Below are 15,494 nucleotides of genomic sequence, written 5' to 3'. Positions count from 1 at the left end.
AACATGCCTGTGGAAAGAAGCATACCATGCCATACATTACATGCGCCGTGGTCGTTCTGTACGAGATCTCGCTTAAGTGCGGGAAGGTATATATCGGACAGACCGGCAGATGCGTCAACGAACGGGCGCGGGAACATGAGCGCTCTGTAGCTAACAAAGTTTCTTTTCATTTGCCTATGCGTTGTAGGTCCTGTCTCTGTGAGTCAATTCTTTCCGGTATACGAACTCTAGGCAGTAGTGGCATTGCTTTGGCCAGAGAAAGCATGAAGGCATATCATATTGGAAAGAAAGAAAGTGCCTGCATTAGCGATACATCGGCTGTTTTGTGCAGCTAAGAAAAGCAGTTTTCAGCAATGATGCTGTAATTTACACGCTTCTTGATAGGATGCTTTGGTTGGCTTGATGGGCAGTGCACTTGCGCGATCCTGGTCTGCTGTGTACTTAAGTAGGCAAAGTCTTCAGAATAAAATGTAGATTCAAGTTAGTGCTTGTCCTGTGCATCTCTTGTCTATTTTCTGTCCCGTATTAGAACTGCGTTTATCAGTATTCGGTTGTTACTTATCTATATTGTCCATATTTAGGAACGCTACTTGTTTTGTGCATGTTCTGCCCAGTAGTGGCAAAGAAAATGCGATAGAAATTATCATTAGGGTGAATTGAAGCCCCTGAATACTCGATGTGTCTTGATTTCACTTCAATGTGCTGCGCATTGATACAGACGAACTATTTGAAGGCAACGCCGTGTCTGATAGGACTTGCGATTCAACGCGCTTCGGCAGCAATATAATTTTTCCCGTATTGCATGCAATCCATTAATAAATAAATTATTCGCGTACTTCCAGTCTGTATTTCAATTACTTTTATGCAGAAACACGACATTACTGAATGCGCGATCAATAGACGTTTAATTATTCTCAAAGTATGACGACTCACCAGAACATGAGAGAGAGAGAAAAAGAAAGGCAAAGAAAAGGCAGGGAGGTTAACCAGAAATTATCTCCGGTTGGCTACCCTGTACTGGGAGAGGGGGCATGTATGTAGCACTCTCCTACCACCTTGTCAGTGACCGTCAAGCGGCTTGAAATTAACTTACACTGTAAACAATTAACAATTTATTGCAATTACAATTACCAATTGCTACAATTACCTATTTATTAGGCTTATTAATTTTGCAAATTTCTCCAAAGCTCATTATAATTTGCGCCTGATGGAAATATTATAAATATGTAGGTGGATAAACTGAGCTCAGTCAAAAGTCTAGGGATTGCGTACTGCACGCAAGTAGAAGGGATCCCGAGGCGACTTCAGTCACAAGGCGTGGGTAGACTCGTACCGGTTATGGTGCATCTAATGCGATATAGTAGCCATTAGAATTTATCCATTGCGACAATTCCGTAGATGTTTTTACGCCTCAGTGTTCCTAAACAAGCTTTGGCAAGCTGATGCTGGTTAGCTCTCGTTCTTTACAGTGAGCACTACAAAAACAAAGTAAAGCTAAAATTGCCAAGATTACATACACAAAAACGCCTCACTTGGAACTTGAAATTTGCAGGAGATTCTCATAAACACTAATGTTAGAGCCCAATTACTGCCAATAAAACCCAGACAGTAACGCTGCGCTGCCCAAGAACGTATGGGCTATAATAGGTAGGAAAAAATGAATTGAATAAACGCTTTCTTTGAACGCCCTATTTGCGAATAAATATCGAATGGATGATGGAGTGATTTATACCATCACTGATTGATTCATTCATTTCCTTATTTATGTACACTGATATGAATAATAGGGCATTTTTCGTATTTTTGGCACTTTACTGCACACTTTGAACATGTACATTTATCCAGCGACTGGTCATGCCACTGCGTTCCAGGGAGGTACTGTGCTGACATCAACAAAAACGTATTCGGGTCATCTGGATCCTCATCAATCTCTACTAATCAAACAAAGGACCCAACTTCTACCTTCATTCATTGAAATAAATGAACTCGGGGTTCTTGCAGCAAGGCAGCGGAAATTGTGTGAGGTGCTGCTTGGTTGAATTCAATGGATGCCGAAATTGTTGGCTGGTGGTTGGGATTATTTTCTTTGTTTGAGAAAGCGCGTGCATGCATGCGCACATTCGTCATCTGCATGAGCTAATTACGGCGAAAAATACGGTGAATTTCATCCAATTCTGCCTTTGTAGACATTAGCTGTACCATGCACTTTTCATCAGATGCTTAAAATTCTTGAAAATATTGCGAAATGTCCAATACCTGGTGGTGTCAGAGCTATACGGGCGCTGTTAGAAAATGCCGCAAACAAAAAAAACGGTGGTATCAGGCAGCCTGAATTTTCAGACCATATTGTTTTCAGAATTTTCATTGGTTGTTTGAGCAGTTGATGAAAAGAGCTGGAAGTTTAGATACAATGACGCAACCCATAATTATGTGTTGATAATTTCCTTCAGAAACATTTACTCATCGCGACGTTTCTTGGGTTATATTTAACATCGTTTCTTGATTGGTACTATTTCTTCCCTATTTGAGTACGAATTAAAAAAATGCTGTAACAAATTTGCGTTCTGCAAGTCCACAGTACGTGCAAGGACTCCAGCTTAGCAATTGTGTGTTTTAGTTAATTCAGCCAATCGCTAGCTGAAGAGCCACTATTTAAAAAAAATTGTTCCACTTCCTATATTGTGCGCTTTCTTTGATACTTATTTCTTTATGCATGTTCCTGCATTTCCTTCGGGTTGCGAACACACACCCATAAAAAAGAAACAAAGGAACACTAACCTCTGCTTCTTAGGCACACAGGCAGAAACAAACACAAGCCTTCGTCATACCATGCGACTCACATTTTGCAAGCTTCGGCCGAAGCGTAAAACATAAGAGAATGTTTCTGACAAACACATTTATTTATTTATTTATTTATTTATTTATTTATTTATTTATTTATTTATTTATTTATTTATTTATTTATTTATTTATTTATTTATTTATTTATTTATTTATTTATTTTTATTTACTGATGCTGTTAAGCCTTCATTGAGAGTCGTTACAGCGAGGGTACAGTGAATGAAATTTGGCAAAATATACATATATTTCACTGCTATACAGGGGAATGCCTCGATTTTTTTATATGTAAACGGTGCTACTCGCCATAATTACCCATAGCAGTAATAACTGCAATCTCTTTCCCTCCCCCATTCCTTTCCCCGTGTGTAGCGTAGTAAGCTGGGCTCAGTCTGGTTATCCTTCCTTCCTTCCTTCCTTCCTTCCTTCCTTCCTTCCTTCCTTCCTTCCTTCCTTCCTTCCTTCCTTCCTTCCTTCCTTCCTTCCTGCCTTCCTTCCTTCCTTCCTTCCATCGTTCCTTCCTTCCCTCTATCTTTCTTTATAACGAGTTCTTAGAAGGTTTCAGTGTGTTTCGTTAGGTGTGACGATAAAGTTCATGTCATAAATATTTGCAGGATCAATGTACACTCAACTTCATTGCCCCGCATCTTGTTACAATGCAGTAACATCTGGTCCCACAGTTTCATGAATTAGCCTCCGTAAATGTCACTCCAAGTGCAGTAACCTGGAGACCTCACATTGCTTGAGGCTTCGTGTTACAGACATTAAGCGAATACCACCGTTTCTGATGGAAAACACATGCCACGTGCCCACGCGCAAAAACAAAATTGTGACAATAGGTACCTGTCTAAATGTTGCCGTGTTTAGATCGCAGCCAATTGGAGGTGAAAAATCCATTCACACTTTCGTTATCGACGGCCTTGAGAACGTGTGCAACGACCCATAACGGGTGGCTTGACTTCTAGTGTATTACGTACCAACTTTACCATGATAGTAGTTAGTGTCAAGTAGTCAAGCCAGTCTTTACAGCTAAAGCGAATACTGTTTCGGAAGAAACACTGCGTAGAAGAAAGCAAGGCGTCGTCGCGTGCTTGTAAACAAGACAATTGCGAAATGCGTGTTCAGACTCCAGTCCCCGAGGACGACATCGGTCCCAGCACGGGGCGGATGGATTCGGGGTTCAGTCGCACGAGACGCTCTTCGTGGAATGAAAGCTTGCTGCCATCCGCGTGTGACCACCACGCGCCAAGGCAGCGCTTGCTCGGACGCTTTGTCCGGATATCCATTCGCGCGCTGCAAATTCAATGCTTGGTTTGGCGGTCGTGCTCTGGAGTTACAAGGCCATTTAACTATTTGAAATTTCTATGAGAAGGTCCCAATGGGGACATCCTGTCTTTCTTTCCTTACTTCATTTGTGATCTTTTTCTGTCAGCCATTGTTGCTGAGTTACTTTCTGCTGCACCCAATATCCATGTTGTCTGGAAGCGAGATGCGTTTCTGCAAAATCTAGAACTACTTATTTGTTTTGGAAAATTAACTCACGAAATTTTTTTAGCATGTTCGCAAATCCATTTCTTTCGTTCACCGTCGTGTTCAGTTTTCGATTTTCTTCTACTCTAAAAAACACATGCTTTGCAACAATTTCTATATATTTACCTCAGCAGTTACGAGGGCCTGTATTAAGTTACATTAGTCCTCCTTGTCTGTTCTTTTTGTTGTTGAAACACTGGATGCATTGTGTTGTACCGGTCTTTGTTTTCTCTGAAAGGTAAATATAATATACGTTTGTGAGAGCGCTGCCTGTGTTTGTGGAAGCAAAAGAAAAATGAGGTCGCCCCTGATTATATGTATTACCATTACACAAAATAAGGGAGGATCTAGGCGTACAAATCAACAGAAACAAATGACAACAAAAGGACATCACTGAAATGGAGGTGAGTGTCCGGAGTTGTAAAACCAGCGAGCATTCTTTCTGAGATTGCACAAGCACTACTATAGGGGCGGTGGGAGGATGAATGATAGGAGGATGAACGGTGGGAGGATGAAGCAGGCTGTAAAAGCTTCCTGGGATGCATTTACAAAAATGTTTGTAGAAAGTCTGTGTAAAGTCTATAGACATGGGTCTATAGACTGCGTAAATATAGACATTTCTTTACACCAGTCTATGAACTTATGGCCTTACAGTGTTTTAGTAGTCTTTAAAAGATATGGGTTTATAGACTGTCTATTGAATAATGACAATTCGCTTTTGTAGACAAATGTCTGCAGAGTGTCTTCAGACAAAAGTGCATAGGCTTATACAGTTTTACTTTTGTAGACTGAAGTCTATGGAATCTATGTAAGCAAATGTATGTAGACTATCTATAGACTATTCTATAGACAAGTGTATAGACAGTCTATGAACTTATGGCCTAGGAATTTTTGTAGACTTGTCTATAAAGTGTCTGAGTCTATAAACTGTCTATAGAATAATGAAAATTTACGTTTGTAGACAAGAGAGAGATATAAATTATTTGAATGAACGCAGAGCGGTCGGCCTGAGCTAACACGCTCTAGCCTGCTACTCTGCACATGGGGAGGGGGAGCAGGCACTTAAAGGTGTGATGAGGGATGATGATGACATAGAAAGAGGGATGCTCAACGGTGAAAGCAAATTCAACATTCTTATAATAAACGTCCAGAAAGATCATTTATGAAGCCATTGTGTGGTTCCGTATCTAGTCAGCAGTCACCAATTCAAGTGAACTCAAAGGCGCTATGACGAAGCTGGTTTGTGGGCCTCGCCTGCGTGAGCAGCACAAGCGCCAAGCAAAAGCTTTATTTCATGTAAAAAGCTGCGATAAGTGGCTCTAGCATGGCGAGCACCTGCAGGGCATTTTTAGCACTGTAGACAAATGTCTGCAGATTGTCTATAGACAAAAGTGTATAGGCTTATAGAGTTCTACTTTTGCGGACTGATGTCTATGAAATGTCTATACGCAAATGTGTATATACTAAGTATAACCTATTCCTATAGACCAGTCTCTAAAGAGCCTATGTGCTTATAACCTTACACTTTTTCTACACTAGTCTATAAAATGTCTGAGTCCGTAGACTGTCTATAGATTAATGAAAATTCTCGTTTGTAGAAAAATGTCTACAGAATGTCTATAGACAAAAGTGTATAGGCTTATTCAATTCTACTTTTGTGGACTGCGGTTGGTCAAATGTCTATAGGCAAGTGTCTATAGACGATCTATAGAGTATTCTTATACACCAGTCTAGTCTATGGACTTGTGGCCTTAAAGTTTTTGTAGATTGTGGGCTACAGATTGTATATAGCCAATTCCCGTAAACCAGCCTATAGCTAATCTATATAGGTTGTTTTCACTAACTTGGACCAAGTATTAAAAAGAGAAACATAGGTGGTACGCGTGTTTAATTGGCGCAGTATTGTTCTGAGCCACATGGAGCACGTCATGATATTTTTCCCATGCGTTCAGCTGGGTAATTAACAAAGATTGCTTAATTACCGTTTTAAATAGTAAGTATAGCGGAAAACCTTCAATGCAGAAGTTGTAGCGCATCAGTAGAAACATCGCAAAATTTATTTATGCTTAGATAACGGCCGTGTGCATAGATTATATAGATTACTTGTTTCCAGCCTTTCTTTCAAGTACGTGAAATTGAAAAAAGAAATACCACGTGACTACCGGATAAAGCGTGGCGCTTTTGAGTACCCTCAAATGTATGTTGAGCGTATTAGCAAAAGCTGCTCAGCTCACAGAGATCGATTGAACAGGTGGCAAGCTAGGTGTACCACATGAGCACCAGACATACCACGAAAGCACTGTCTGTGTCATCGAACAACAGATAAGCACCTCCTCGGAAACAAAACTGATGCTATACTTCGAATGAATGCCATCAAATTAATTATTTAAGCTGCTCTCAAACATAAGCACTTTTTCTAGTGTTTAGAGGTTCAGGACTTTTAGTAAGTGCAAAAATAATTATTAAAAAATTGCATGTCCAGCAGGCTTCACCTTCAATTTTTTTAATAAATGGTATCAATTTGGCTCAATCTCTTGCGAGGTGAAAATAGGTTTCAAAAAAGTTTAATAGGGAAGAAGAAGAAGAGGTCGGCCAGAAATTGGAGCACCTGGCCTGCTACTCTACGTAAGGAAAGGGAAAGAAAGTAAGAAAAAGGGTCACAATGGGGGATGATAATGGGAGGAACGAGGTGAAGGACACATTGCATAACTGGTATCACAAGCGTGAGTCCAGGCCCGTGTCGTCTAAGATGCGTGAAAGAGCACACATTGTCTCTATCGTCTGCCAATACTGTGGGGCCATGCGCCTAGCAAGATGTCCTCCGACAGTGGTCTATTGTGTAAATGTCTCAATGCCATTGTCAGTCTTTCGCGCTCATATTCAGGGCACGCCACGAGCACATGGTCTATAGCCTCTACAGTGCTACAAACTGAACAGTCCGGGGAGTCTGTCCGTCCAATGATGTGCAAGTATTTGCGCTAGAAAGGGACGCCTAATCACAGTCTGTGTAGCAGGCATTTGTGAGGGCGTGGAATTCCACGCAGCAGAGGAAATTGCATATAGGGATCCAGCCTTTTAAGGCGGACGTGACGAGCGTCTGGCTGGGCCCAGTATCTTCTCGTCGCACTCCTCATTAATTCCGACAGGAGGCATGTGATGTTCGGTCTGTAGAATGACACTACAGTTCGCACGCTGTTGCAGAGGGCGCACATTGCTGCAGCATCAACCATCTCATTACCATTAAGCCAACAGTGTCCCGGGATCCATTGGAACACTATGCGATGGTGTTTTTCTTGAGCGCATGATAGTAGCTCGGTGATCTGCAGTGCCAGAACCTGATATGCGGTGTGGCGCAGGAAGCATCCCAAAATTTGCTAGATTCTCTGGAAAGTCAATATGGCATATAACAAGACATCACATCTATGTTGACATCTTTAAATTCCATTATCTTTTTCCGAGTCTTCCCTGGCTGTTTTCATGAAAATTCCCTGACAGTCTGTGACACCCTCAGCTTAAGTGCAATAAAAGATATTGTGGTGTAACGCTTCCCAAGTTAGTGCCAGTCCATAATTCGTAGATAAAACGAATAACACATTAGTAACTTGACATGCATTCTTAGATTCGACGCACTTTGATCGCTTGTTTAATAAAGCTCACAAGGGCTTGTGCAAGTTAGTAATTCATGGCAACACGAGCCGAGCACAGAAGACAAGGAAAACTATTCAATAAGCGTTATTTTTACTTTTCATTAGTAGCCTTATATATAGTTTGCTTTCATCAATTATGCCTCTAGTTAACTTGGTCTACCTCTGACTAAAGACAACATGCCAGTGTGAATCAGTGCCACTATAAAGTTTCATCATGTTACAGCATGGTGAGCAGTTGGACAACCGTATGGTCACTGGTACCAGCAATGTTACGTTTCGTTTCAAGACAGGTTCATATGAGACATAGTGTACTTATCAAAATAAGAAGCAAATGCGAGAATCTCAAACGATTCCTATAATAATGATTGCTGAAACAAAGCCCGCGCGTACACGAAATGTGCTTCGAGCTGCCAGTCGCGCGGCAATTTTGCTTGCATTCGCGGGCTTCTTCCACACTAGGAAAAACACGTTAATGTAGCACGTATTGAGAAACAGAAATATGTATCGGGAGTTTCTCATGTTGCTCTACAATTTTCCCGTTGACACTTTTCACCTAACCATAACACCTAGAAGTTCATTATTTACCTAATTATGAATTATTAATATCTAATTAATTATTTATGTTATTGAGTATTATCTAATTACGCCGAATCCAGAAAATAATATTGTAGTCCCTGCAAGAGACTGCGAACAACATTACCTTGGTTCTGACCAGCTACGTGGCATTTGCATATTTTCTTTACATCTTGGTGCATGATTGTTAATTGGAAAACCCTCTATAATGACGCCTGCTTCGGAGTTACAATTTAAGAGAACATTAACAATACTTGTTGTCTTTCGCATGATATATTTTTTTCACGTTAGCGATAAAGTTCTGGTAAACATTATATATATATATATATATATATATATATATATATATATATATATATATATATATATATATATATGTGTGTGTGTGTGTGTGTGTGTGTGTGTGTGTGTGTGTGTGTGTGTGTGTGTGCGCGCGTGTGGGTGTGTGTGTGCGTGTGTGTGTCGCGCGCGTGCCTTCACTAAAGCGACGAGACGTCCAAAAAATGTAAGGGAAGCCTGGACCAAGCCATACACTAAAGCGTAGTAAAAGTGCCCGATGGCAGTGTTGAAGGACATGGCACGCCAATCCATGATTCGAGTGACATTTTGTTGTAATATTTCACAGTGGAAACAGACGGGTGCAATCGGACCAATCTTGGCATCACATAGTTCAGAATAATGAAGTTGACCGCTATACTTGACCTTTACTTTAAGACAAAGTATGCGTCAGGATATAATATATGCATGACGTATATGCGCGCGTTGACGTCTGCGCCTGATTTGGAAGTGCGGCAGATACGGAATGGCACTTCAACTTTATTTAGCATCACTTTTCTCACACTGTTCTCACACTTTCCAGACTCTCTATCACAATTATTTCCTGACAATTTCTAATCTTAATCCCTTTTGATATTGATAAACAGTCCTTTAAAGACATATGACATGATAGTCTAGCCAAATTTATGTAAAAGGCAGATTGATTCGCTTGTTCAAATTCCCTAAACATCAAAGCACCTTGCCCTCACATGCTGAGAAGCGAAGAAGTAATGAGTCCGCGACTTACATTGAAATGCAGATATGTAATTGGAAATAAGGTAGAGGTTCACAGGGAGATTTTGGTGTTAAATTATTAACAGTGGCATAACAAGGAACGTAACTGAAACCAATTCTTAGGCAAGGCGACGTGTCTTAGTCAGGGCCGCTCTAGAGAGTCCTTTTGACTTAGCTACGTTTCTTTCCTACCACTGTTAATCACAAATGTCATTTATACTCTTTTATTAGTAGGAACTTCAGTGAATCTAATACACCGTTTTACATTTCAAACTTTCAGAGTGAGAAATTATAGTATATATTTATGTATCTAATAGTACGAACAAAATGAAGGGAACAATAAAAGCAGCCACGCGTTTCCCAGCTTTGAATGTGCTGTCCGGGACCAACCCATATATTCAAACACTGCAGCAGCGATTAATAATAATCAGCGCTACTTTCAAACCAACGTCCATACCCCGTTTTCATAGCATTTCTTTATTCCTCAGCGCTTCACCATCGTAATCCGGCCTAATGTTGTGAATTGGCGGTGAATCATGTTAATCGAATGCGAGCCTGCACGTACATTCTAAAGGCATTCCGGTACGCATGGTTTCTTCTAGGACCAATCTACTAATCAAGCCACGTACTGCATGGCGCTGTACCTCATGAGTTCCAGTGATGTGCATGGCCTTACGCCGCGTTCATGGCAGAGTGACCACTTATAAAGCTCGACAGGAAGGTGAGCCGGCTGCCCTTACAAGGAATCTGAGTTCGAGCTATTGAAGGACGACAGAGCCTTGAAGACTGAGCTTTTTGGAAACGTAGTCACCATCAATGAATTTCATGCGGCAGATTCCATGCGGCAGCGCATCTTGGTGTTTGACAGGGTCCAGAAATTATCAAGCTTCACTTAGCTTTAAAACCACATGGAGTACGGTCTGTACGTATTCCCTTCTTCACTCACAACAGAGCCCTTAGAGTATTGAGAAAATTAATTAATGATATATTTTACCTTATAGAACGTGCTCTCGCTTCATGGCTTCAGCACTGTGTATATTAAGCTGCCTTCCTTACTAGCCAGCTCGCCACGCCCGTCAAGGCGAGCCAATGTTAGAGGGCGAACCTACCGCACACTAAGTGACCTCCTACAAACCATGGCGGACAATTTCCATAGGATACAAGGAGATGGGCTCATTAGAATCAGGCTGAACATATGGGTGATAGACTGGCACACAACAGCCATCTTCTGCTCAGAGCCTTGAGTGAAGGGGACAGTATCAGTAAAACTGTCCTTCGTCATCATCGTAGGCTGGCAGCAGTCGGTTCATAAGTGCGCCGTTAGGTTTATCGCAACTGTTGCCTTGGCTTAGTTATTAGTCAATTATGAAATTATCATGACAGGTGCCGTTACACATTGTAGGGGTTTTGTTTGGCTTGGTTCTTGCACAGCAAGCTTTGCGGTCTATGCGCACCTCTCCCAAGCAGTGCCCCCTAGAAAGCCGGACGCCAGGCCGGGGCTGCTTGTACCCTTGTATAACCGGTGGGTGCCCGGCGGTGGGGATTCAACCACGCACCTCCCGCAGCCGAGCCGGACGTACTATTCACTGAGCTACGACTGCGGTCGTTACACATTGTAATCTCTCCGACAATTTTATCTGTATGACGCGGCAGAACTATATACAGGAAACCATAAAAAAGCAAATAGCATTACAATATTCCTTAGCCGCAAATAGCCTAACCTCTGACGCCTCACTTGTTTTTGAAACTTCAAGAATACGCCACCAAGCCCTGTTCTGTCTATGCACCGGTTGCCTTTGTCGTCTCCTCCAAAGCAGCCCTTCCTCATCACTGTCATCACTCAAAGGCGGTCATAAGGCGTCACCAGTGTAGTATATTTCTACAAGTTTATCTATGTGCTTTCAGAACATTTTTCACCTGCATATATCGCACACAGTTTGAGATAAGGTGGGCTTTTACGTTCCTCACACGTTGCTACGCAATTGCGGCTTGCGACTTTCATAAAGTAAGATTATCCTTTTCTGTCTCCCGTCTTCTGAACGACTCTCAAAAATTAAGCACTTTAACTATGTATGCACCTTATCGTTGATGAAGACGAAAATTGCAAGGTTTCATTAACGGTGCATGTATGTTTCAAGTCTTAAAGCGTTGACGGGCTCAAAGAGCTCGCATATTCGTGGACACTTTTGCGCTATTACTCTCGCACAACCTGGCGATCTCTGATACAATATTCTTAAGAAATGTGCTAAATTTGAAGCTGAGTGCAATGTTCCTTTTTTTAATTCTGAGGTTTTTACTTGCCAAAGTACATCATTATGAGGCACACCGTTGTGAAGAACACCCGAATAATTTTATTGTTATGTAAATGTTAATGTTATGTTAATGTTATCTATTATTACGAAAAAAGACTGTTCTCTTCATATCAGCGCAGCATAACATCCATTCCACCTATCAGTTTTGGTCCCCACTGTCTTCATCCAAGTTCATGTTAATCTTTCCTTGCCATTCTACTTGATTGTAGTCTAAAATATCACAACCATATTGCTCACATAACGAAGAAAATAGCTTGCGGTATGCGAATCTTAATGAAAGCACGCCTTTACTTCACATGCACCACTTTACATTCACTTTACCACTCTTTCCTCCACTCTCACATTACTTATGGTATAATATGTTGGGGAAACACCCATAATACTCGTATTGCGCCTTTGCAGACAGTTCAGAACTGAGCCATCAGAATAAGTATTTGTAATTGCCACTTCCCTACTACACGAGAATAACATCCTTACCATTTCTGGGCACACTAAATACAACCTAGGTATTATTTTCTACATATTTCTGCATTATGAGCTACCATCGATGACATTTTCACCATCTAACCTGATGATGCATAGTACCACCCGCTTAGCGTTGAATAATAATTTTCGTTTACCAAGGATTCCCGCTAACTACGGTACACAAATCGTGTGATTCACTTCCATATCAGTATGGAACACTCTTCTTCTCATAATGAAAAACGTATGATCTTTGCACCAGTTTAAGGGAACACTAAAAATGCATTTATAATTCACAGACAAATGAGAAAGTTTACTGCAACCGTTTTTTTGCTTGTTTTTGTTCTCGTAAATAAATTACCGGTATTTTCTTCCCATACAGTTCTTTTTACTACCATGACACATGCTAAACGTTATTATTTGTGATCAATTCTGTATTTTCTTCTGTGAAAGGTCATTTCTTGTTGTTTGTATACTACCTTATTATATGCTAGTGTTTTTTTGAGATGTTAACTATCATAACTTGTACAGGAGGTCCCGATACAGTGTTTGACTATGGGACCTCATTCTGCATACTGAATACTTGTAATGTGACCCAACATAATATAAAGATGAATTCTGATTCTGGTTCTGATTCTGGCCACCTGGGTTCTTTTAATGTACTCCCAAACGCGTTATACGGGTGTTCTGGCATTTTACTCCGATCTAAGTTTGGCTGCCGCAGTCAAGATTTTATCCCGTGCCCTCTGGCACAGCGAACGATAATTTAGTGTCGAGCTGACATAAAGAATTGTTTCAAAAAATGGTGAATGACTAAGCTTTGCGAGTGTATTCCACTTTGTTCTTTGTCCTGGTGGCATGTAATTTAGTGGAATTCTTCTTGCTTTCTTTTTCAGTGTCCTTTATTAAATTTTGTTCGTCAGACTTTGGAGATATTTCAACATAACAAATAAGTATGCGGATATGGTTCTTGGAAATTTAAACAATTTCTGTGCTGGTATATTTAGTGCGGCAAGAGATATGGTTTGATTATTTTACGCCTGAATGACCGCCGTTGCCATAGGCCGTTCACATCGAGGCGCCGTTTCAGAAAAGATATCATAAAAAAGCATAGAAAATGAACATAAATGAAACACACAAACATGCAATAAACGCATAAATGCAGGGTAAGCTCAATTTGAGATATGAGTCGAAAGTAAAGCCGCTGACAACCTTTTTATTCTTAGTCTACGAACATTTCCTTGCATGAAGAAATCGTCTGGATGCGGATTGCACTTAGGGGCCATTAAGCAGCACTTAAACAGCCGTAAAAAACGCTAAGTGAATGCCTACGCACCGCTTTTTCTGCTCTAGTTCCCATAGGTGAGGTCATTCGCGGAAAAAACCCTCGACGCAAATATCTCCAGCGAAGCTTACGTAATAATTCTTGCCTTCGCTTTGGTGTTTTCGGATAACTACAGGCTCGTAGCGTATACGCTAATGAAGCCGGATTTATGATACGTACATGACTCGATATGATGCGTAGGCTGCAGCCTTTAAAAACGACACATTTAGGGTATAATTCCTAATCTGTCAGAAGGTGAAGGCAGGAACACAAAAAAGCCAGTTGACGATCTCCACTCACGACTACCGTAATTATCACTATGATAGGTATCGTGACCGTCATCATCAGCAGCAGCATATTTATATCTCTTGCGGGACGAGAGCCTCTTCTAGCTATATCCTAGTAACCTATAATTGCTTAATTTTTAATACATATATTAGTATCAATTAGAATGTATATGTTTAAAAAAAAAATGGAATTCCCATCTTGTCTTACTCGCCATGCGACAATGAAAGCTGCTTTTTTCCCAACTCAATGACTTCTCCCATGTTTGGGGGGCGTGGGGGGTGGGGGAAGGCTTCTAGAATTCGCTGGGGTAGGAGGTAAACAGTGTAGTAATAATTCTGTAACATTTAAAATATTCAATCCAGCGTAAGTTAAAGCAGCAGATTTATGTGCTTGTGACTGTGCTCACGCAGCATCAGTCGAACCACATTATGCTCAAGGTTACAAAGCTGCCGAACAGTTCTTAAAAAGCGAGCCTAATTATGTCTGAATTTTTCGTTGGCTTTCATTCGTCTCAAATTTCCATAGCAGTTGCGCGAAGCTCTCATATTTCATTGACGTTCAAGTGAATCGTACACCTCGCACGTGAATATAGATATGCTCAGAACGAGGTGCAAAGAGACGGCCATGTAGGGTTAATTTTATTCTAGTCTACATGAAAAAAAAATTGTAATAACCGACGGTACAAGTGTCCTAACGGCAGAAGTTCTCTGCAAGGTTCAAAATTTTAAAGCACTGTGCACAGTTCCTACTTAAAAAGGTGGTAAAGAGGAAACCTTAATCAGTCTCGCCTTGCAAACCATTGCGCTATAACATTATTATCATTATTTTGGTGGTAATATATTGGTCAGTATTCGAGAAAATGAAGTTTAAGATTCCCATTTTCTTACTTTCGCGCGGAGGCGGAAGCGCTGGCACGGCAGAGTAACATCACATACTTCAATATATTTTCTCGTATTCTCACAAAAGTTTTTGAAACTTGCTATGTGGAGTCTTTGCATTATATAGAATGATATACGATCCTTTTTTCATTATATGCATTTCGAGAGCCTTGAAACACGTTCGCTTCAAAACAGCCACTGTGCTATTGAGCATGACAGGCAAATCCCACATTCCGCTCTCACTAAGAGCAATGACCCGTTCTTGTCCTTTCTTTACCCTTCCTCTCCCAACAACTTGATGGATGTTTACAGCCAGGAAAAGTCTTGTACAACACTTACACTACTCTTTTGCAATCGAAAGCGTGAAGCAGACAGGCTGTGGTGGGCTGAAGAAAAAGAGTAGGTAATGAATAAAGACAGGGAGGCTGCTCACTCATCCTTGGTTACGCGAACGACGCGGGCACGGTAGGGCGGCTGTCGGACGAGCGAGCATTGCTGGAGTTCATTACGGAGCTCGCTCCAGCTGAGTTTGTTGTGACCCGATCACAGCTCCGAAGTGGTGGTGTATTTCCTTATTTCGACAGGAAGTAAT

General features: G+C 41.0%; 1 protein-coding gene across 13 annotated transcripts in view; it reads left to right on the top strand.

The window, feature by feature from the left end:
- Positions 1-15,494, top strand: part of LOC135911416 (uncharacterized) — a 989,518-nt gene that overhangs the window by 770,366 nt on the left and 203,658 nt on the right. For 12 of the 13 annotated variants that reach the window (XR_011513989.1, XR_011513988.1, XR_011513994.1 and 9 more), the window contains one exon: positions 10,241-10,359. The exons of the other annotated variant lie outside the window; for it this stretch is intronic. Coding sequence is in view for 1 of the 12 variants with exons in the window: in XM_070537275.1 (XP_070393376.1) it covers positions 10,241-10,345 (105 nt within the window). In the remaining 11 variants the exon portion in view is untranslated. The remainder of the gene's footprint in view (positions 1-10,240; positions 10,360-15,494) is intronic. 13 annotated transcript variants of the gene reach the window in all.

Source organism: Dermacentor albipictus, chromosome 4 (assembly GCF_038994185.2).
Source record: "Dermacentor albipictus isolate Rhodes 1998 colony chromosome 4, USDA_Dalb.pri_finalv2, whole genome shotgun sequence".
Taxonomy (NCBI): Eukaryota; Metazoa; Arthropoda; class Arachnida; order Ixodida; family Ixodidae; genus Dermacentor; species Dermacentor albipictus.
Note: the sequence above shows the minus strand (reverse complement) of the source record. Positions and strands in the feature narration are given on the sequence as shown.